The 24,659-nt window shown below is 40.6% G+C and overlaps 2 protein-coding genes across 5 annotated transcripts; both read right to left on the bottom strand.

The window, feature by feature from the left end:
• Nucleotides 1-682: 682 nt before the first annotated feature.
• RB195_023615 (uncharacterized protein) lies at nt 683-11,466 on the bottom strand (the record flags this gene model as incomplete). 2 transcript variants are annotated; one of them, XM_064211110.1, is made up of 10 exons in its annotated part: nt 683-826; nt 883-956; nt 1,022-1,160; nt 1,231-1,321; nt 4,835-4,938; nt 5,051-5,132; nt 8,887-8,965; nt 10,888-10,978; nt 11,136-11,293; nt 11,406-11,466. In XM_064211110.1, 10 exons carry the CDS (start codon nt 11,464-11,466, stop codon nt 683-685), a joined length of 1,023 nt encoding a protein of 340 aa, XP_064066991.1. The 2 variants fall into 2 exon arrangements, with proteins under 2 accessions (XP_064066991.1, XP_013291425.2); XM_013435971.2 differs by lacking the exons at nt 8,887-8,965; nt 10,888-10,978; nt 11,136-11,293; nt 11,406-11,466 and having other exon boundaries at nt 5,051-5,131.
• A 2,060-nt stretch (nt 11,467-13,526) lies between these two features.
• On the bottom strand, nt 13,527-24,559 carry RB195_023614 (uncharacterized protein; the record flags this gene model as incomplete). 3 transcript variants are annotated; one of them, XM_064211107.1, is made up of 4 exons in its annotated part: nt 18,300-18,332; nt 20,382-20,468; nt 20,532-20,669; nt 24,533-24,559. In XM_064211107.1, 4 exons carry the CDS (start codon nt 24,557-24,559, stop codon nt 18,300-18,302), a joined length of 285 nt encoding a protein of 94 aa, XP_064066988.1. The 3 variants fall into 3 exon arrangements, with proteins under 3 accessions (XP_064066989.1, XP_064066988.1, XP_064066990.1); XM_064211109.1 differs by lacking the exons at nt 18,300-18,332; nt 24,533-24,559 and adding an exon at nt 13,527-13,631 and having other exon boundaries at nt 20,532-20,684; XM_064211108.1 differs by lacking the exon at nt 24,533-24,559 and having other exon boundaries at nt 20,532-20,684.
• Nucleotides 24,560-24,659: the final 100 nt, after the last annotated feature.

The following is a 24,659-nucleotide window of genomic DNA, read 5'->3' as shown; positions in this document are numbered from 1 at the left end:
ATAGTTCCCACTTTGCTGCGACAGTTCTCCGTTTCTGCAAATTCAATATCTTGGGGATTTCTGTATTTCGTCGAACGTCAAAAATTCGTTGTCGAACGAATAGCAAGAAAGAAAATTCGGTAGGTGGTAGGAGCGAAGAAACAGCAAGTAGTAGAAGATGCACATTTGCTGAAATGTTGTTGAAGTGTTGGTGTTGGAACGGTTCCACATTTTAGAACCTTAAAGATTTTTTTAAGGGCTGATTAAAGCACATAATACAACGAGAAGGAGAAGAATGAAGCGCTTAGGTGGAATTACAAAGAAATCGCAAAAAAAAAAATAAAAATGAAAAAAACCTAAATTTTGTTTTGACAATGTGACAGTGGGACTGTGTAGGTTCCACATCCCGAAAGCCAAATTTTTGCGAAGGAAGGTGGAGGAGGAGATCGTTTTTGAGGGGGTTGTGTCCCATCACCAAGCTTGATCATTTAACTTTTCGAGGATATTTTGAACGGAAGTGCTGAGTGTAAATCGTGTGTATTAACTCTCAGAAAAGAGTTTTGGATTCTATGTTGTGTGCGTATTCTAGAAAGAAAGAGTCTGTGAAGGAATGTTATTGGAAATATATTTGGTAGAAACCAATTATAAAATCACTCGTACATCACCGCGTGTACGTAACAAGGCTAATGTATAATTTGGTCTTTTACTGCTGCTCCTGATATGGTGGAGGAACTTCATCCACTGAGCCAAACATGGTTTCCAGAGGCCTTATTGCAGGTGTAACTTCGAAATTGAAATTGAATGAGCTTTCGCGATCACGGAGAAATCCATAGAATGAATAAACGACCTGCAAATATTGTATAAAATCAACAAGTCAATCATCAAAAGCAAGTTAAGTGATACCTCAAAAAAGTAGACTTGGATGAGTCCACCCAAACATAGCGTTACAATAAATACTACTGTGAACGACGCAAGTGCTGAAATAAAACTCGTCAGTATTTGTACATAAGCAAACGCTGTTGTTCGAAGACTTTGATCGCACCTGAATCGAGCTGTTTTTGAGGTAAATGGATGTTCACGCTTCCGATGTCTTTCGCTAATTCAATCACCTTGTTTGATTTTGCTGCTATTGCTATGATAAACAAGAGAAGAACCATGACAGTGATCCCAACCGATATTACCTTGAACTCGGTAAAACAACGTACATTTGAGGGCTGGATTTTAGTAATAAAAAGCACAGATATGGCGAACCTGGAAGACCAAGTAAGGTACCACATACATCCTCATTTCTTTATAAATTCCATATAGTAAACTCCCAAACACGACGACAGCAAAGGCAGATCTGCATGCATTTATTTCCGTTAGAACGCCAAGATTTTTCCCATAACACAGTTTTGGATGTGGGTCTTCTCATTCCAGATGTTGTTGCGCAACACATAACTTTCTACATGAATTTTACTGATAATAAGATTTCCACAGTACACCAGGAAATTGAAGATGTTATGATTTCTAGAAGAAAAGATAAGGTTAGGGATGTAGATTGAAAATATGAGCGTGACAATGAGCTCAATTCGCCCGCTTGAACTGAACGACCTTCAGCTGCGATTTTTCCTACGAGGCACCTTGCAACGCGCCACCTCGCAACACGCTGCGTCTGCGAACGGACGAAAATAAGTGAGGTTTCCTCAGCAGTTTAATCAAATAAAACCAATGAGGGGGCTGCTGAGGGAACCAATGTATGTATGTACAAGGGTGGCGTGTTATAAGGTGTCTCGTAGGAAAAATCGTAGGACGTTTCCCATGCCGTTTTTCAGGACGATATTCGTAGTTGTGGTACGTGGTGGTCTGTTGCGTTACCAAGTCTAGCTAATGAGGTAAGCGCTGTAACCAATGTGTAACCAATGTAACAGTAACCAATGTGTTGCTGTTTGAGTTTGCCTACCGTTTGGATGCTTTCTGCAGGTGATAAGGCGCTTGAGAGAATAAATCACTAATGGCTTTGATTTTTCCAGGCTTTGACGAAGACGAAAACGCCGAAACGTTATCTGCTAATAAATATCAATACCAATCTTGGCCACAGCTCAAGCAAATCAATAAAAAAAGCTACGTATTCAACATGCCAAGATTCAAGGACAGTCGAACATGGACGATTTCAATATCGTCAGTTCCGTAATGTGCTGCCCTCAACTTTCGTTCTCCGTTTTGAAGGGTTATCATGAGCACATCAACGTGCGCCTTGTATTGAAGCATAGAATGCTTTTTCGAAGCACTAATGTCTAGGAGTAGGGAAGTTGGATGAACACACGAACTTTTGTCGTGCTCTTTTCAGACAGTTCTTGTCAGGAAGTTGAACAGGAGACATCAGCAATCAGTCAAAAATAAGTGCTTTGTTATTCTGAGAAATGGCGAACTCTCGTGCTCCGTCTTGTTCATAAACGTAGAAGGAAGTACGCAATGATATGCAGCAGTAGCATTTAATGACATAATGTTGATCCTTGTCTCACTTTTCCATAAACATCTCATATTAGAGCATCCCCTTGAAGGTTGTATGCTGACCCTTCTCTCTTTCGGGATGATACATGTCGATACTGACTGAATTTAAGAGTCTTTTTAGTGGTGGGCAAGAAAAGGCTTCAAAGAACAAGAAATGGTCATAACTGAGCTAGGCGTAAGCTGGTATTAACTTGTAAAACCTATCTGAGGAGTTTTGAGCTTGTATTCGGTAGAAGAACTCTAAAATACAGCTTGAGGAAAGCTCGTTCTTACAGCACGCATAGACCGCTGGGTTCCACAATTACCGCTACTGGTATACTTAGTTGGAATACTTGTCGTGTGCTTTCTCCAATCTCGGCCATTAATATGGATTAATTCCAAACTTTCACGATTAGCTGTTTCAAAATCAGATACGAAAACTAATTCTCAAGAGAAGATCTAAAGTGATCATCTTAACGGAATCTTTCCGCGTAGCGAATGTCATCCTATACTCGGATATTCAGCGATTTTGGAATGATTCCTACTAAGAAACGGGAAGTGCTGCAAAGATACGCACAGGACATTTCCAATTGTCGGTCATTATAGAACGTTGCTAGTGAAGCAAAAAGGATAACAACTTTTGAAAACCACTATGAATTTTAACATTAAGTTGTCCTGATGACAGAAACTGAAACCTACTTATAAGGAACCAATTCCAGAGATTTGTGTTTGAGAAAAACTACAAATATGAAGGGATGCAGAAAAAATGCAGAACACTGGGATGCAGCAGAAAGCTTTCAAACAAACACATGCTGGCGAAAAAGGATGAGAGGACATTGCTTGCAATAATTCGCACAGTTGCTTCCTTCTGCTCTTTTACTGCCTGGCAAATTCCAACAAAGCACTGCTGATTTTGAAATGGCCTTGGAGTTTACGAAAACGGTACGGAGTGATAGATTGAGGTATAACAAGATCGATTCCTTAGAATCTTTTGCTTTTATAAAAAGGAAGAAGCATCGAAAGACCATCTACCTTTTCTTCTCACTTTTTAATGAACTCTTCCATTTCTTGGAACAAATAACAGAAAATAATTGGAGTAAATCGGTTGGAAAATATTAATGACGATAGGTTCAAGCAGCGCTTTATAAAGGATGAAGAAGGGGTATAGCGTTAATCAGTGCGCTTAGTTCACTTCAATTCAAAATCGCTTTGGGTTTGCGAAGATGTGTTAGCCCATATAGTGACTTGCGGGAGATAGCCGATGAATCAAGTCAGTGTTTTATCTTCCCAGACAAGTCTGGTACCAATTTATCGACCCCGGGTGGATGAAAAGCTTGGTGAGCACTAGGGCGGATTCAAACCTCCGATCGATCGTGCAGGGAGGAGAACCTCCTACCGACTTCCCTCAGGGTCAAGTATGATGGGATTTTCCCATCGGGGTCAAAGGGAGGGGGTTAAGAAAGGGAAGGGGATCGTAAGGGAATGAACAGTGAGCAGTACTGAATGAAGGATAACATGATATCCAGAACAAAATATTACGTAGTACTAGATAATTACACATTATGAAACATTACAATAAATAATACCAAAGAATCACATAAATTACAAAATATTGCGTTTAGTTTCAGGCGGTAGACAGTAACATGGAAGGCCCAACATTTTGTTTTGAGAATGTACAACGTGTTGACAATGTAACTATGGGACGACGAAAGTTCGACAACACCATGGGTCAGTTTTTTTTTTCAAAAGAGTGAAAGGGGAAAAATTTGAAACCACTTCTAAAAGATGAAGAATTTGATTATACGTAGTTTTCAGCAGTTTAGAAGTAGATTTATTAGAATGACCAAAGAAGTTCAGATTCTGTGCACATTGTTAGGTCTAGGAGATCGCGAATAACTTTGTCATAAGAGTACCAAAAGAAATTTTGGGTAGTTTTTCAGAAAGGAGGGTCGCTATAAAAAAAAGTCATGTCGTTGTTTTTACACCTCTCAGGCTTTTTGAGGTTTTGATGGGACAAATACTAAAATTTTCACACTCTTTTTGGGTTTGTCCCTTCTAATCTTTGAGAGAACCAAACGTCCAGAAGAAAGAAATTTTGTACATAGGGTGGGGGCTGATCGAAAAGGTCGTGTCCCATCATCACACTTGATCCTGGCCGCTCTACATCCGCTCAGCACTTTATACTTAAGCATTAAATCCTGTAGCAATAAAAATAGCATTTTCAACACTGAAATAATCTCAGCAGGAGGAGAAAACTTAGAAACTAATGACGCGCGAAGGTTGAGAAAGAAAAAAAAGCGACACTACTCCTGGAGTCCATCTCATCTTCTAAGAAGAAGGAAAAACATATCTAATTACTTAAGAAGAACAATAGACAGGTTACATCATGAGCGTGTAAACTGCAACCGTAGATGTCCTCGTCAAGCTGAAGAAGATGTTGATAGCTGTGGAAACAGTGAGAAGCACAGCTACCGCTCGCGCCCCTTTCTGAAAAAAAAACTGTCCTGAACTTCTTCGGTGAACTTTTCTTCGGCTATAAATATGCACGTTTTTCCAGTGCAGTAGAATTAATCGATTATGATCACATCATTTAGCTTACACGAATATGCGTGGCTCCGCAGAAGCAAGTATACTTGCAATCCATCTGGTCGAATAAGGGGCGTGTAACATTTGCAGACATTCTGAAAGAATATAAATAAATAAAAGCCGTATCGGAAATGTTAAAATACGCTGTGCTTGAGACGACCTCATGTTCTTTATACAAAATATTAAGTAGAAAACCGATTATCGACGAAATGATGCGAAGAACGACGCGCACCACACTACGCAATCAGGTGTGTGTTCAGCTTCTATCGATTGCGAGACGTATTATCCCGAACGTATTATTTGCAAACTCCACCCCAGTAACCAGATTAGGCAGCATTCGCGCACTATCACATGAGTGGAGCAACTTTCACAGAGCTTTCCTTTTTTCATTACTTCGTAAGAATATAGGTCACAATGTTAGCATAGCTAACTAGAAAAGAAAAGGTACGATAAAATCTACTATCTACTAGAAAAAGGTAAAACTAGTTCTCATACAAACCACATAAACTATGCGAAAGCGATTGTGGAAAAGACGATCTGATAATCTTCTTATAATGTGGCCAAGAAAGCGAAGCAGGGTTTTCTGCTATTACTTTACTACTGCGCGTCTTTTCGGAATATCTCTCCCGCAACTGCGGTCGTTTTTCAGTATGCAACCCGAATAAGAAATCCAATCATTTAAAAAGAGTAAATTGGTACCGCAAGGCATTTCCGGAGAGCACACTACTACGCTCCACATCAGTAAAACATGGCGCAGTGCGCAACGCGATGTTTACGCCTATCTGATAACTTTGAACGGAAAGAATCACTGTAACAAGTTATTAAAGCGAGTAGTGATGGATATGTCATGAGGGATGGGCGACCACCGCCATAAACGAAGTGCGAGCATTGTGCCAGTAGAAATTTGAAAACACAAAGGTGCCAAAAACTGAGTTGTAAGAACATTCCAATTCACTACTATTTCGCGCACCCCTGGAAAAGTCACTCATCGGGAAAATGTCTGCGACAGCTGCAACGGCATCATCTGACGCCTAAGAATGCGATGCCTCCACAGGTATAGCTGATGGTATCGTTCAGCATAATGTATGTATGTATGTATGTATGTATGTATGTATGTATGTATGTACGTATGTATGTATGTATGTATGTATGTATGTATGTATGTATGTATGTATGTATGTATGTATGTATGTATGTATGTATGTATGTATGTATGTATGTATGTATGTATGTATGTATGTATGTATGTATGTATGTATGTATGTATGTATGTATGTATGTATGTATGTATGTATGTATGTATGTATGTATGTATGTATGTATGTATGTATGTATGTATGTATGTATGTATGTATGTATGTATGTATGTATGTATGTATGTATGTATGTATGTATGTATGTATGTATGTATGTATGTATGTATGTATGTATGTATGTATGTATGTATGTATGTATGTATGTATGTATGTATGTATGTATGTATGTATGTATGTATGTATGTATGTATGTATGTATGTATGTATGTATGTATGTATGTATGTATGTATGTATGTATGTATGTATGTATGTATGTATGTATGTATGTATGTATGTATGTATGTATGTATGTATGTATGTATGTATGTATGTATGTATGTATGTATGTATGTATGTATGTATGTATGTATGTATGTATGTATGTATGTATGTATGTATGTATGTATGTATGTATGTATGTATGTATGTATGTATGTATGTATGTATGTATGTATGTATGTATGTATGTATGTATGTATGTATGTATGTATGTATGTATGTATGTATGTATGTATGTATGTATGTATGTATGTATGTATGTATGTATGTATGTATGTATGTATGTATGTATGTATGTATGTATGTATGTATGTATGTATGTATGTATGTATGTATGTATGTATGTATGTATGTATGTATGTATGTATGTATGTATGTATGTATGTATGTATGTATGTATGTATGTATGTATGTATGTATGTATGTATGTATGTATGTATGTATGTATGTATGTATGTATGTATGTATGTATGTATGTATGTATGTATGTATGTATGTATGTATGTATGTATGTATGTATGTATGTATGTATGTATGTATGTATGTATGTATGTATGTATGTATGTATGTATGTATGTATGTATGTATGTATGTATGTATGTATGTATGTATGTATGTATGTATGTATACATGTATGTATGTATGTATGTATATATGTATGTATGTACATACATACATACATACATACATACATACATACGTACATACATACATACATACATACATACATAAATACATACATACATACATACATACATACATACATAAATACATACATACATACATACGTGTACGTACGTACGTACACGTGTGATCCACTACACGCACATGAGACCTGGTAAAATCATCACCGCAAAAAAGTACTGCAAAAAACTGGACAAAATGCACTGGGAACTTTAACTTCTTCATCCAGCGTTAGTGAACAGAAAAGGCCCGATTCTCCTACTCGACAATGCCCGGCCACACATTTCAAAGGTGGCTACTAAAGTAGGACGAGTTAGGCTACGAGACTCTGCTTCACGCACTGTATTCGCCGGACCTTTCACCACCTGACTATTACTTTTTGAAACATCTGGACAGCTACCGAGAGGTAAGATCTTTCAAAAACAAGTTGCTGCCGGAAACGACTTCCAGAAGTTCATAGACACCAAAAGCTCGATTTTTTATGCAGCGGGAGTAAGCAAACTTGCGTCTCGTTGACAGAGATCCGTGGATTGAAATGGTTCGACTGATAAAGTTGATTTTGAGACGAGTTGTTGCGTTTTGAAGGGTACATGTGAAAACGTGAATGAATGTTTATTTTTGCACCAACCTAATAGCATTGCTTTAAATGTCATGTCTTAGTTGGTGACAGAATGTTCGTTCTAAGATTATGAGTTCCATGCTCCCTTACTGGATACTTTTTAGTTCATATTGTCCTTAGAGAAAATGGGCAGAAAATGAGAACTAAATATGAATGTGAAGAAAACTACATCAAAATTTTCAAAGAAACTGGACTGAGCAGCGGCAAAAAAAGATAGTGGAAGTCGCCGACACCTTTACTTGCAGATATGACAAGCAGTAGTTCGTTTGTACGCTGGACTGATCCGAATTTCCCCACACATTCACACAAGATGTAAGCTTGTCCTCAAAGCTGCGTAACTAAACTGAAGCGCTCGACAACCTACAGCTTCGTATATCGCAACATCGCAATGCCGACGTAGCGAAATGCAATCAGCTTTGTAAGCCCTACCAAACAACTATTGAGCGACCGGTTGTTTCAACGTGATTCGTTGGATATCATGGCCCTTAACAACTCAGTATTTCACAACCTGTCAGCCTTACTATCTTTTGTCGCGTGCGTCAGACTGACAATGGTAGGGTTAGGAACACAGTATACTATGAAATTCTATGTCAAAATTTCAAGAAGCTTTCAAATCTTTCGGACTTCTTTTGGTAGATTGTGTAATTCTGTGATTTGATTGGTAAACATTTCATATAATTAGCATTTGTGCCCAAATATAATGTCAGAAAACGGCGAAGTAGCCTGTCCCTACAGATAAAACAATATTCTGCTTCTTATTCTAGACTAAGACTTCGAGTTCCTTGTTCAGAATAGCGTGTTGTTGTAGTACAACACCGTTCCTCTTCTAGTAGCAAATCTACGTGTATAGAAAAAAAAAAACATTGATTACGAATTTAGATACTTTCTTCTACCAGCTGGCCATTGTTAACGCGTTTCACTGCAACGCATTCAACATCAGTATCAGCTGTTACATGCCCAACAACTCCAACCTCTCGTAACCATCGTATAGACAACGACTACTGGCATATAAGAATTCTGCATGAAAGCATAGGAAATCCACACCAATGGCTACATCGTTTACACTCGATATAAGATGAAAAATACACGATTTTTCTCCAGTCGAACTTTCTTTCTAATACTTCCTGCATTCTGGCACTTTCTAATAAAGTGCAACGATGCACAAATCTTCTTCTCCCGATTTGTGTTTTCAGCAAACATAACAGCATTGGTAAATCTAGTTTTGTGATACCAACTAAATATTTCCCTGAATTGTGAGATGATTTGCTGCGGTTCCCATATTCCGTACTACTACTACTACTATTGGGCACTTGCACGACCGCGTTCACGAGATTGATCGCTACTTGCTCGCAGTGGCCCTGCTTATATTAAATGCGATCAGACATTTAAAGGCATCACCCCACGAATCTGAGGTGGTGCAGATTACAGGTGGAGTATTCTTATAAGGGATAGTAGATTATGGAGAGGGGGGTGATTCCGTCCATTTGTTCCTAATTGCCGTAAAAAACGGTCCGGAAGATTCGGCGCCGCACAAGGCTGGCGCGCTCCAGTCGAATTCCTTGTAGGAAATAGAGCGCCAGAAAGCCCGAAGCCGTATATTCCGGGCCGTTTTTTTACGGCAGTTAAGAAGAAATGGACGGAATTACCCCCTCTCCATAATCTACTATCCCGTATACGAATACTCCACCTGAAATCCGCACCACCTCAGATTCGTGGAGTGATGCCTTTAAGTATGCGCTATGAATACTTGCGACCTGTGTACAGGTTAAGCGTGTGATGGGATTTTCTCATCGAGGAGTCGTAAAGGGAGGGCACTGCAAGGGAAGGGGGTTGTAAGGGAGTGTGCGGTTAGCAGTAGTGAATGGAAGATGCATGATAACCAGGACCAAATATTACGTAGTGGTAAATAATTACATTACAAAATATTACACCAAACAATGTCAATTGCATTCATTGCAAAACATTATACTAAATTTCAGGCGCAGGACAGTAACATGGGGACATCAACATTTCGTTTTGAAGGTGTACAACGTGATGACAATCTGACAGTGGGGCTGCCCAGGTTCAACACCCTGCTGAGGTACATTTTTGCAAGAAAGGTAAAAGCCTGAAACCACTCCTAAAGCATGAATTCAATTATAATTATAAGTAATTGTCAGCTGCTTAAAGCTGATCAAGCGGAATTTGCCGGCAGAAAAAGCTCAAACTCTGTGCACATTGTCAGGTCTGGAAGATCGCAGATAACTTCGTGATAAGGGGACCTGGACAAATACTTTGGGTGGCTTTTTATAGAGTAAGGTTTCCCGCAAAATAGTCGTGCTGTTGTCCTTTGCGATGAGTTCTATTTTTTGGAATCTAGATGTGAAAAGTTTAGAATTTTTAAACTCTTTCTTGGATTTTTCCCATCTAACGTTTGAGAGAACCGGAAAGAAGAAATTCTGCATATACGGCTTTCCTTAGCCCCTCTACCAAAATACATGGGTGATTTTTTTTATGTCCTGTTATGGGAAAATTTGCCATGATCCAGATTTTTGCTCGCGCGCCGAAAAGTGTATGATCTTGAACAAAGTCTAATAAGTCGGACTAACTTAACAGCAACTCCCCTTACTTTCCTTTGTACTCGAGGATTTTCTCTAGCAGATGCATGGTCTTCGCCGTTTTTTTTTTAATTTTTGATGAAAAAATTAGGATATTGCAAAAAGCAGCGGTACGACTACTTTGTAGACAAAACCATCTTCTCTGAAAAACTACCTGAAGTAATTCTCACGGTCCCCTTATCACGAAGTTATTTGCGATCTCCCAGACCTAACAATGTGAACAGAATCTGAGCTTTTTTGGTAATTAAACTCCAGTAAGTCCACGTTTGAACTGCTGAAAGCTATATATAATTGAATTCTTCGTTTTTTAGAGTCTCAAGTTTCCAACTCTTTTGCAAATGTTTTACTCAGCAGGGTTTCGAGCTTGCGTCCTACCCTTCTCACAATGTCGGAACAAAATGTTGGTTTTTTCGTTGCAATTCGACCTATTCGCCTGACTCTTCTCTTTGTTTGTCGTATTATGAGCCTTAATCAGTAGGTAAAGATATATCATAAATTTTATAATAAAAACAGAATAGAGTAAAAATGAAAATATTTCCCATAGCAATATTTAAACAACATTTCAGCAAAGTTGTTTCTTCTACTACTTCGTCTTTGCTCCTGTCAGTTACCGAATGTCACACCTGAATTTGTTTCTCTGCAAAGTTTCGACTTTGCTTTTTCGGAACACACGAAGTTCCCTTTATGTTGAATTGGCAGCAACGGAGAATGGTCGCATCAGCGTTGAAGGAGGAGTGGATGAATACGGGGATCGTATTCGAGAATGTCGTGTAACGCCACCCTAAGAGTCATCCAAATATTCCAAAAGGTATTCCTGTGTAGCCACTACTGAAGCTAAACCCAAGTAGGTCGACTGCCTAAAGGGGACGTAGAATCTTTGGCAACAAACTTACGGTTACGGTTAACTACCCAACATGGTTGACTTGAGGTACTCGGGTAACACGGTGTCGACATACAGTTCACACTGGATGCCAGATCTCGGAGGATTTGGAACAGTGACGAAGGATGGATTCTGGGTGGACTCTTGCTGTAGATCGAGAAGGTTAAACGCAGCTATCCTGAAGAACTACACTTCGGCGAAGATGCAGTCAACCGCTTCAGGGAATAAGACCTGTCCGCCGATAAAGTCAACTCAGATAAGTCAGGAAATACCAGTATGAACTGTCGATTTTTTGCGACGGTAACACTCTTTTTCAAAGATACTAACACAGATTATCTTAGGAGACTACAAATTGCTTGACAAAGTGTAAAAGTTTCTTGAGGCATGTGAGAAAATATATGCATTAGCTTAGAAAGGTTCTCGGCACACATTAAAATTATGACCTATGTACGTGAAGAAAAACAGTTGCTTCCACTGTCTATATAGCAAATATAAGTCAGTATCAATAATCTGAATAGCTGTCTGAAGGCACTTTCGACGATATAATGATATCAGCAATCGAATATCCTCATTGTTTCCTAGACATTCTGCATACCCTAAGTGATAGATGAGCGGAAAAAAGTGAAATGGAAAGATAGAGGAAGATTTCGTCTGCGCAATGCGCATATCCATAATCAGCATCTTCGACTACCTATAACGCTCAACTTTCGTTCAGTTCTATACAGTACAAAATGAGAAATACGACCACTGCCCCGGGGCAATGTTCTATATCACATTGCCGCGCCGCTCCTCATCACCGCTCACTAAAGCAACGTTGGAAATATTCCACCCTCTCGTTCACATGTTGTCTCGTAAATCTTATCTCACACTCTAACTCGAATTCTCTCCCGTGTGATGTACGAAGACTGTACCCACACATTGAATGCAGCATACCGGAAGCCTGACGCGAAGAGCGAATCCACGGAAAAAGGTAGAGGTGAGGTTGTAGATTGAGGGATCCGGGATGGATCCGCTCATTCCTTCCTAATTGTAGTAAAAACAGCGTGGAAACCGCTTTAGTTCCTACGGGGTACCTTACAATGCTCCGCTATGAACATGTTCTGCTCCCCTCAGCACCCTATTCACTGGTTTCACTTGAATAGGCTAGTGTGAAGAAATCACTGATCTTCGACTTGAATGAGGCGCTTGCCCAAGAGTGGCGCGCTGCAACTGAAGTCGTCGTAAAAAGTGGTGTCTGCGTCTCCCACGTCATTTCTTACTATAATTAAGGAGAAAACAGCGGAACAACCTCGGATACCGCAACATACAACCCTTTCTCTAGCTTTTTCCGGTAGGCTATGAACATCCAAAGCCCTTGATGTTGTAGGATGAACATGACTGAAATGTAACTGTGCCCCCTTCTAGCTTCTAGGCCCTCTCAGACCAGTAAAAAAAGAATTCGTGTTCTTCAAATGTTCCACATTTTCATCAAACTCGTGTTCTTCCCATGATCCACTGTTTTATCAAATTCGTGTTCTATAGTCTCTTAGAAAAGCACATAACGTATCTGACTAGAGTTCACAGCAGAAAAAACACAACATCAACAAATCGGTTGTCAAGAATATAATAATGAAAGAAACATTTTGAACCATAGTTGAAAAAGAAAAAAAACCAACTCATAACAACCTAAAATGGAACAGCACATAAAACAACAACTGACACGCTGTGACTTGGGCAACTAACGTTAGATATTACATGCGACCGCCGTCCAATACCCTCAACGTAGTTCTCTGAGGAGCCTATCAGAACAGCGAAACTCCCGATAGAACCCGTCGGGTGGCGACTGTATAAGAAACAATGCTGCGTATGTTACTACAATAGAGCTTTAACGCAACAATGCAAAACGTGAAAGAAACGTCTGCCTTACGGCATCAAACGTATCGCATACATCAAAAAATAAGTTGCAATGAATACGAAACTTTCTGAGGTAAAAAAGTTCTGTGAAAGACGAGGTTGATCAATTTAAACGCAGGTATTCCCTTGAAAGAAAAAAGAGAGAATTTTCCTATGTAAAGGTGCATCACAGAAAATCCCACAGATCTCCATCATTCAAATAGCAGTGCAATAATGCGGTGAAAAAAATGCAGAAAAGGCACTATCTGATATCGTCTTCATGAGGCTTGAAAGTTCGGCGGAGCATTTCATAAACTGTGTTTATTATACCCCACGCCAGCAACGATCGAGTGAAATTAAGATGAACCTGAGCAATAGTGTTATAGAATTAAAAACGTACCAGAATGTCGCAAAAATAATGAGCATTCTCTAAGCACACCATCTCTGAATGCATATTTGGGCTCAAATAGAAATAATCATTTGGGATATAAACTATCATAATCTTCACAACCTCGATAATTTAGCCATGCAACACTACACAACATCTGGTTTTGAAGGGATTTCAATGTACGAATGGAGGTGGTTTGACTCCGTTGAGTAAAGGGTTTCAAGCAGTGAGCATTTTCACACCGTTCTTACACCTCTAACTTGCAATCGCTACGCAGACAGTATCAACTGTAGGTCATTCCAAACTAATCCTAGCTGAGGTAATATTCAGGGGAGGTGGGGAATGATGAGCAATGAGCGGTCAGGATGAAACATTGACGTATCCTTAAAAAATTTTCAGGAAAACGCTCCACTGAAAATGAGCAATCATCGATTTTTGGAGACGTCTTTGAAGACGAAATTTCGCTGTGCATTGCTTTTAGCAGTAAAAACAACTTAGCTGGAACCCATGTCAAAAATCGCGTTCATTCTTCACAGCTAATGTGGTTGGACAGTAATCACTGCACTTCGCGTGATGCCTCACAATCTTCTCATAACTTGCTAAAAGGTGTTAAATGACTAACTGATACGAATATAACGTCGCTGTTGAACGAAAACCGCATTTACTTGATTTCTGAAATTTGAGGTATTACTCATAAGTCAAACTTAGGTCAATTCTTTGGAAAAAAGCATCCAGCCTGTGTAAGAATTATCTGACACTACATTTTTACTCTGCACCTTCTGCCGATATTTATCAAAGCTGCGTCCTGAAATCCAGCCTACAGATAATTTTGATACACCATTACCAAGTCGCAGGGCTACGTCACACGTTCCCAGGTGGCCTGCAATCAAGCGACTTAAAGGTGCAAGGGCGGCGGTTTAGAGTCGCCTACAACCAATAAGCTCCTTTGGTCCATTCAAGAGGAAGCGACATCCTCCCGCAAAACCCGTGTGACCAGCGGCTTGGAACCTGCTGATGAAATCTAAAATTAAACGGGCGTAACAGTAACAAGAAAGAGTCTCGTGACTTTGGAGAAATGCCTGATACGACAGCGCCATGGAGGACGGAGTTGCAGGGGTCACCTAGGCTTCCGAAACGGAAAAGGACATTTATGACTATATGCAACGCACGTATGTTTGCGAAACGAAGACGGCCTTTGAAAATTAGGAACCAACCAGGAAGATTAAGTACGACGTCGTCGGGATGGGCGACGAGATGGCGCCACCCAGTGAATGCCGTCTATAACAAGAACTGTTCTTAGGAACATGCGACAGATAGAGGAGTTAGCGGAGTCGGTATCCTCTTCACCACGAGTACGGCAATGAAGACAAACTTTTTCGAACAAATCGTTACAGTAATCGGGCTTTATGGATGAGGAGCTGTGGTTCAACACCATTGAACGCTTTGAATATCTTCGGTGCTTACGCTCCAACACTAAGTTACGGTGAAGGGATTTTCTGAGTTTATCATGTCGACTATGACCACCCAAAAAGGAATTTGCAATTCTAAAGCCCTCCTCTCTATGCTGGACATGGAAGCCATTCGGTGGAGAGTACTGTTATGGAAATGACCACGTCATCGTGAATACACGGGATCGGATCATCGGCTACTCCAGGGGAGAATTTCCTTCACATGGAAAGGAGAGAAAGCTGCGAAGTTCAGAGAGCGAAATCCCAGAACCAACATTGACTGGGACATCTTGACCTCGCCAGCTGACTCTTGGGAGGATACCAGAATGGAAAACATCGACAAGGAATATGATCGGCTTGTTAGACACCTTCAGGAGTCCACGGGTTTTTTCCAAGAGTTTTGAAACCACCAAGAGAGGTTCGCATTCAGAAACTCGAGCTAATACGCCGGCGTGGATCAATATGACAACCAGAAACTCACGTCCGAACTCGCGAGGCTTGCTAAAGGAGGATCAAAGACAATTGGAACGGAAGAGCCGCAGAATTCGCAATTAGCTCCGGAAACCTCGCCAATCCTACAAAAAAAAATTAGCGCCCTCCGAAACCCAGATGTAACAACTACAGCATCGAGAAGAATGTTGGAGAAAGTCATCCACGACTCCCACTCAGATTTCTTCCGCAGCCAGGTCCACTTACAAGTTTTCAGTTTTCAAGTGTTGAAGGTTTCAAGCTCAAGTTGAACATGAATTTGTTGAATGGCATCGTGACAAACACATACATAGGTACCGCAAGTTTATGTAGGACAGTCAGTGCGTGGAATGTGTGAAATTATGAGATCCGTAGAAATACATGCATGTTACTCTTTTCCCTGCAGCATCTCTTCGAGATAATCTTTATTTGTGTGAAGTTGCTCAAGTGAGGTCAATGTAGATCACGCGTATCATTCTTATCAATCGACAATGATACTCTATGATATGCCTCTGATGATATATCTTTTAATTGGATAGAAGTATCTACTTTTTCTCTTTAATTGCCGATAATACACGCTCGGTTTACTATATTCGTACATCAGAACTTGCTGCGTGAATTCGTTTTTCACTCCTCTTCCTTCCAAATTCGCAGTATGCAACGCTCTGTCGCGGCACAAACGCCGCGCGCGGCATTGGTTAGAGGGCAGTAGGGGGCGGGGACTAGGTGATCTCAGACGGTCCTGGATGTCTAGCTGGCGGAACGGCAGCCGTAATTACACGGACGCGCGGAGCCGAAGGCAGATTAGCAGCAGTCGGCCAGTTTTCACGGGTACCTTTTATCCCGCACCCCAGCACGAAAAACAGATTGAGTTTATTTTCATCCACTGCAGTGTCAGCGTAAAACTTGTTTATCGGTGAATTGCGTTGCGTTCTCGGTAAAAGCGTGCACGGTCCCTCTCCACAGAGCGCGACAAACTTCTCAGAGGTATTTTCTTCTCATTTTCATAGTTTCCTTCTTTTTTGGCATAATACCTTGTGGGTAGGATAACACTGTCTGAGCAAGATCCTTTCCCATTAGTTTTGCCCCTTGTTTTCTTTTAGGGCACCTCTTTGATCTTAGTTAGCATCTTTCATTTCTTCCTCTCATCTTTCTTTCATCTCTGTTTCGTTTTTCTGTGTATTTCTGCACAGTTGGCATCTTCTATAGTCATGAAACTAAGAAAACCTTTTTCACTAGTTTAATAGTTTCTTCTTATGCAAGGACATCTCCTCTCAAACAGCGGATTTGTATAAATTGAATTTCATCCAAACTTTTCGAGTTATTATGCACAGTTGGCGGTCTCCTGAGGCGAGGATTCACCACGTCTATAAGTACAAAAAAAGTTAATCATACACAGCTAAACAAAGAAATAGAGAAGAAATTCAATCGCTGCAAGCTAAAATCTTAGAAGCTCTCTAACAATAAAACTTTACAATAAAACCAATAAAAAAGGGAATTAAAAAATCTCATTATGGACTATTTTACGAAAAAGAGGTGAAAACCCATGAAGAAACAAGAAGCTTGTCACACTTTGTGGAGGGAGGCTGTGCACGGCTTCACCAAGGATGCGATGCACGTGAACAAAACGTTTTGCGTCGTCTTAGATTTTGGGAAATTCAAAATCGATTGCAGTATGATGTTGCCCTCATGGTTATTTTGAGAAGAAATGACAACCTTTGATGAAGGAACAACAATCGCTTCTCTTCTAACGCATTCCTACATCTTTTCGAGGACCGATCTCCGACAGCTATTGCCTAAAAAAATTCTCACTGCCGTAGGCAATGCTGATCTCATCGTAAGTAATTCAGCGATGAGTAATTAGAGGATCTCTTGAAGCTGAAATTACTATATCCGTTCTAAAAATGACACTATTCAGCAAGCAGACACATTGGTGTTCCTTGGTATGCGTATTAAGAGTGAAGAACTTCAATACTCTAATTTGCAGCACACATAATTGGTTGCGAATTTGAAACAGTTGCGGTAGACTTTCCTGTTCTAAGAATCATTAGGTTAGGTGTGTTTGCAGATTAAGTTAGGTCTCTTGCAAGGCACAGTCACGTTCACCTTAATTCTGGTTTTGAGAAGTGAAACTCTATCGAGAACTGACTCTCAACATCAATAGATCAAATCGTAAGAGGAGTAACTCGGGGAATACCACGAATTTTGAAAGAAAATATGTGAAGATTCTGCGCATATAGTTGCCACTGAGACTCGCCGAATAGATGCAAGCAGAGATGAAAAAAGAGAGAGCACACATAAAACAAGAACAGAGCGTTAACTGCTGCAGCTTATGTACTCACATGTTTTAGGATAGTTACAGTACTTTATTGTCACCATGGTTATCACAGGTTTAAAATAGTGGCATAACTGTCACTGATAATCACTGATAACTGAATAATGACATCCCTTCCAACTCCTTTTAATTATTACATCTTTCCAAGAGTGGACTCTTAAAAGCTATAGCCTAGAACAATTCCCAGTATTGTAGGCAATACAGACCACAAGAGAAACGCATTCAGCGGACACTAGAAACTTGTTTAACTGCAGCAACCAAAAAAAAAAACTGTTATAAATAAATCATCCAAAACGGTAAAAAGTTCGACCTTCCTTGAATCTTGTTATAATGACTGCAACTATTCAACTGCCAATTAGAAGCAAAAGTCAAGATTGTTAACTGTCTTTATTACCGCTAACGTATCGGGGTTGTCGCCTTCGTCAGAGCCTGGAAAGTCAGGACCTTTACAACGCATCCTCTCAAATGCCTCATCCAGAACAAGTCATCATTCCCCAAGGTATTCCACTCGGAAACAAAAAAGAGGAAATGAACTTAAATCGTTGTGCTTACTTCAGTAGCCGCGTTGCCGTGATATTAGCGGACATCCCTGTAGTAGAATCGCTCCGCTAATACTAATTAGGATGGAACCCGCATTACTTCAGAACTAGACTTTCAGCCGAGTAATGCCTATATGATGCCTATGGGTCGTACATTGTGGGGAAGAGGATGATTCCGTTCATCTCTCCCTGTATCAGTGTAAACAGAGGATCCGGAACGCTGTTTCTTACGACGTCCTCTATTACAGCGCGCCACCATTGCGCCCCTCGCCTGCGATTTGTCGAAAACCCAGTCGGACGAATCGCAGGCGGGCGCTATGGTTGCGCATAGCGACAGAAGCCGTCGTAAGGAACAGCGTTCCGGGATCGTCCGTTTGCCCTGATGCAGGGAGACATGAACGCCCTCACCCTCTTCCCCACAATTCACGACCCCGTTTAGGCATTACCCGGCTGGAACCCGTACCACCTCTGAATCGTGGGGTGATGGCTTTGGGTGCGTGTAAAGAGGGTCCCGGCGGAATTTCGAGCATGCCCCGGTCATGCCTCGTCAGAGCAATTAGCGATGGTGCGTGTCCTAAAGAAATTCACTTTCGTTAGCACCTAAATAGGTGACTTTGCTTACCTACCGCTAATCATACGCTGCATCACCGGCTAGGATATAATTCACTATCCACTAAATTGTTTTAGAGAATCATACACATTCACTGCAATTTTGTGACGTGAAGTGATCTCAATTTAGTAATCGTACCAGAAGCAAGAGAAATCCTCACGTGAAGTTTAAGTTAAGGATGTATCTAATAGCTTCAAATTACGTGCATAAAAATTTTCGTTAAAACGGAACATTCCAGCTCTCAAAAGTAATGAGAATTAACGTTATCCTGTAACTCCCAAGCATTTTTGTAGCCTAATTTATTTCTGGGCAGAGGAACCTTCTGTATCTCTGACTTCTTGGAGCTTACAGGAAAAAGAGTTCAAATTTCGTAAGATTTCTAGACTTTCTGAAGGTGATATAAAGACAAACTCACTGCCGTTCTTTATTAGAACACCATACAAAATCCCATGTAATTCTATCTAGCACTATTATTCTTTGACTTATTCGGTAATTTCGACAGCTCATACCACTCTTCTTTGCATATTTTCTTGTAACTCCGCAGTTTTTTGCGTGTCTGTGGCTAGAAAAACATCTAAGAAGGTTGTCTGCGTCTTCATGAACTACTGGAGCGTGACCTCTTCGAGGTATGCTCGCGTATCCGTCGGTATATCCACTGGGCACGTTATGTCTCAGAGGCATTCGCGGAGAATCCGCCGGGACCCTCTTTACCGTTCTCCGATGGCTTTAAGAGCACAAAGAGCTTGAAATGTTCGCTGTTTATTCCCTTGGAAAGTTAGCAAAGACCAGGGTTAAGAAATTTAAGAAATTGAGAGTTTCTGGGATATGGAAAAAATTAAAGGCATCACCCCACGAATCTGAGGTGGTACGGATTTTAGGTGGAGCATTCGTATACGGGATAGTAGATTATGAAGAAGAGTGCGATTCCGTCCATTTCTTCCCAATTGCCGTAAAAAAACGGTCCGGAAGATTCGGCGCCGCACAAGGCTGGCGCGCTCCAGTCGAATTCCTTGTAGGAAATAGTACGCCGGAACGCTCGAAGCCGTATATTCCGGGCCGTTTTTTACGGCAATTAGGAAGAAATGGACGGAATTACCCCCTCTCCATAATCTACTATCCCGTATACGAATACTCTACCGGAAATCCGTACCACTACAGATTCGTGGGGTGATGCCTTTAAGCAACACAGACTTCTCACTTTAAGATGTGGAAAACCCAGTGCTCAGCTCATAAGAAAGTGGAGAAAATTCCAAACAATAGTTTTTTGTGAGCATTCATTTTAGACATAGTAAAGCAACTTTTCTTGAAGATTTACATAACATGCCTTACCCCAAGATAAAGCCCGCGTATTGACTTCTCTCGCTCTTGCCACACTTCAGAAAAAACAATGAATGGATTCTCGTATGCCACACCCACCTAGAAAGACATTACAGAAGCAAGGAGAACAAAAATACAAGTAGGAGTATCCGTTCACCTCACCTTGCTTTGCATATGATTCTTGACAACATTCAATGGAAAGAAGACGGTTGATATTGAAGCGCCAAGTACAGCTCCTGATACAAAATCAGCCAGCAACTGTGTGCCTGTATTGCTCAGCATCGGCTTCCCATCAATTACCTTCAACATTATCATTACGTTTGCTAGGTAATAGTTCCAACTACAGAATATTTGATGACTGTCATTTCATTCGCTGTTGTCACGTCACCTGTATGCACGAGAAGGATGTTACTGCACGGGTATGGTTTTTAAAAAAAGCTAGAAAAACGCAGTCTCATACATGCACATGCGATATTAATAGCAGATAATGATCAGCGAGTGCAGTTACCCATAACCGCTCCCAGCGAAAAGTCCTCGGACGGCGCACCTAGCTGGCCTGGGCAGTTCAACTAAGTATGCAAAAATATATAAATATATATATATATATATATATGCATATGTATATATATATATATTGATAGTCATCGGTCGATGTATTCACTGAGGCCTGAGACACAGAGAAAAACTCAATGGCGGATGTCAGGTCAGTGAAGAATTGAACAGTTTTGCTCGGAAAGGAAAGGGCTCGGAACAAGTAGTATTCTAATGGGGCAATGTCTGAGAAATAAGACAGAAAGTGGGCTGTTTCCCATTCCAAGCCTCAAGCTAGCCGAAGCGACATGCGGCCGCATTTTGTCGTGGAGAAGACGAACGGCAGCACGATTCCGTCGCTCTTCTCGGCTTGCGGAGATTGTGTAACTCAACCAAACCCCTATCTTTACGTCGATTCTGACTTTTTTGTAGAATGGGGGAATTTTGGTCGTGAACTTGTATTGTAAGTATTTGTATTCTCGCGATACCTCGATGAGTTTCGAAATAGTGTGGAAGCAGTCAATCGTGCCGAATCCTTTTCGAAACACTGCTCACATGGATTGATTCTGGGAGAGATTGTGCCTAATGTTCTTACCATACTGTTCAGGATCACTCTTTCAAAGTGCTTAAAGTTGCTGTACACCCCACAAAGTAACTTTGTGTACCTAGCCTCGGCTTTCCAAGATCCCATGGCCGCCTCAGGTTGCGCTGAATCGATGGCCTTCTTCACATGGAAGTGAGACACAAATGCATCTCTTACTCTCGCAATAGTTCTATGAGTTTTGAAACAGTGTGTATGTGTTCAATCGAGCTGAACCCTTCAGGATCCTGCTTGTTGTATGGCTGTCTTTCAGTCTTGTTTAGATTTATTCTTGTGAAGTCATGTAGGTAACAGACAATAAGCAACTTGGCGATAGCTGCCGATCTTACATAGATCTCCCTTCCTATCCAGCAGCATGATCCTGCTGGTATTCAATTGATTAGGAATCTTGCCTTCCGACAGATAATGAGTAAATAGCCTGCCTAGTGTGTTGATAAGGACGGCAAACAGGTTGTTCAGATGTTTAGACTTGATTCTGTCACTACCAGGTGAAATACTATCTCTTATAAATGAAAAGATACATATGAGCACATACATGCGCATATATCCTCTCTTTACAGGACACATCAGATCACGTTAACTGTTAGCTACCACTTAAGCAGCCACTGGCATGCGTGTTTCCAGTTTTTGAGCAATGGATGAGACAAACGTGCAGCAGAATAGACATGCGGAGGAGTACACAGAGCTAAAGAACAGCACTTACAGTTTGCACGTCAATGCTGTGGTTTACATTAGTCTTACTATTCGACAAATCTGCATGAGACAATTGCGCGATGCTGGTGCACAATAATCCCGATTCCAATTTCTGCCGTCGTCGCACCAGTTCGACGAAGCCGGACCCGAGTTACCTCATTTTATCGCTTTCCTTCGCTGGCGCATCAATTCATTGTGTGACCATCTCACTGATTTTTGGGATTTTGTGTGTGTTTCGTTATACACACAAGCACGTGAAAGAACCAGCCCGTCTATGTATGTATACGTATGTATATGCATTTAATGCATGCATATGTATGTATGAGTGTATGTATATGCATATGTATGTATATGAAGGAAACTCTAAAACGAACTGTAACCAAATTCTAGGAAGCAGTGAGACGGTTCCACGGTGTCGAATTGGTGACGGCATCAAAAAGCAACAAAATGGAGTGACTCGGATCCCACCTGGTCCAGTTGATGCAACTAGGCCAGAAATTGGATTGTTGGTCCACTAAATGAGCGCAATAATTCCAAACGGTTTTGTCAAAGAATAAACGAGACAGCAACAACGAGCATTCGTACCGTTCTTAAGGCAGAACGGTACGAATGCTCGTTGTTGCTGTCTCGTTTATTCTTTGACAAAACCGTTTGGAATTATTGCGCTCATTTAGTGGACACCTCCGTAAGTCTACTCCTCTTATAATCTTTGTCAGATCTTCAAAAATTGAATGCATGCATGCAGACAGCTGCCTAAATAGTAACTAACGTTCTACGTGATCTGACATAGGATCCTCATCTTTATCAGTATAATGAGGATGTTCACGCGTTTCACGTCGGCTAAACTTTTATGTTAATCGCTGGGAAGGAAGACGAGTAAACTTCAAGTAATACTTCGAAAATGTTTCTAGTAAAAATTCTGGTTAAAAAAAATGGAGAAACGTTAATGTAAAATCAGGTTTGAATATTCTATAAATTTAGCACACGTTTACTAAGAGGACTACACAGAAACACTACGAAATTTTCTATCAATATTTGCTTAAAAAGGCGAAAGAAGAAAGACTTTGTTAGAAGAGAAACAATTTCAATTCATTGGTAGGAATTTATAGGAAATAGTCCTGCTTCAAATTTTTACTGATCGCTGAAAACAATTAAAGCCCATTTTATCGTTTTCTGGTTGTTCATGACACGACACGACACGACACGACACGACACGACACGACACAACACAACACACACACACACACACGACAAACTGAGCCCGTTATTACATAGCATTCTGAATGTTAGGCTAAGGCCGAACTTTAGACTTCCGGTGCTCGCTTGCTGCTTTCAGCGATCAATGAAAATTTGAAGCAGGGTCATTTCCAATAGAATCCTACCACTAAATTAAAATTGTTTCTCTTCTAACAAACTCTTCTTTCGTTTTTTTTTAAAGAAGCATTGGTAGAAAACTTCTCAATCTCTCTGTGCAAGGGTGCGGGACAAAAGATGCGCGCGAAAATCGGCTGACCGCTGCAGACCTGCCTTCAGCGCCGTGCACCTTGCATCGCCTACACCCCTCGGAAACTGCGAATTTGGAAGCGGAAGAAGTGAAAAGCGAATTGACACAACAAATTCTGATATATGAATATGGCAAACTGAGCACATATTATCGGAAAACGAGGAGAATAAGTAAATCATTCTAGCCAAAGGATATGTGATCAGAAGCATACCAAAGGGTGATATGCTGATATATTATATCGCTAAGCGTGACCAACATTGACCTAATTTGACGAAGTCCACACAGATAAGGATTACAACAAAAACACGCGGCCGAAAAAACACTAACATGCATATTTTTCACACGTCCCATAATTCACACATTCACGCTCTATCTGTCCTATATAAATTCGCACTGCAAAACTATGTGTTCATTACAATGTCTCTGAACGAGTTCAATGTCCAACTTCCAACTGCAACAATTGCATGTACAGCGACCTTATTACTTTGTTTATAATCTTTGAACCCCTTTCTACTTTTTATTTTTTATACGCGTGTTAGTGGCGAACAGAGAAACCTCTGTGTCTGTGAGATACGTCTTTAGGTACTATGTGCCATGTCTGTGAGGCATAAGTCGCGCCTTTCTAGGCGTATGATGGCAGCTTTACCTAGGCTTGTAGAAAGAAATAGAAAGCAAGAGAAAAGAAAGAAATGTAATGTGACAGTGGGTCATTTCCTCAAAGCATTTCTTGAATTTTCAGATATGAATTGGTGGTTCCCATCTCATAATTCAGAACAAATAATAACAAATGATAGTAAACACTTCCACTCACATTTCTACACCTGGCTTACTTACCTGACTTAATCGGCGGGTTGATGTCATCGCCTGACGCGATTACCCGCATCTTCGCCGAGGTGTGCCGCCCTTGAACACAGCTCTGCCCAACTTTTTCGATCTTCTGCGAGAGCTTGCACAGAATCAA

This window comes from Necator americanus, chromosome X, assembly GCF_031761385.1.
Source record: "Necator americanus strain Aroian chromosome X, whole genome shotgun sequence".
In the NCBI taxonomy this organism is placed as follows: Eukaryota; Metazoa; Nematoda; class Chromadorea; order Rhabditida; family Ancylostomatidae; genus Necator; species Necator americanus.
The sequence above is the reverse complement of the archived record's forward strand: the minus strand, read 5'-3'. Positions and strand labels throughout refer to the sequence as shown.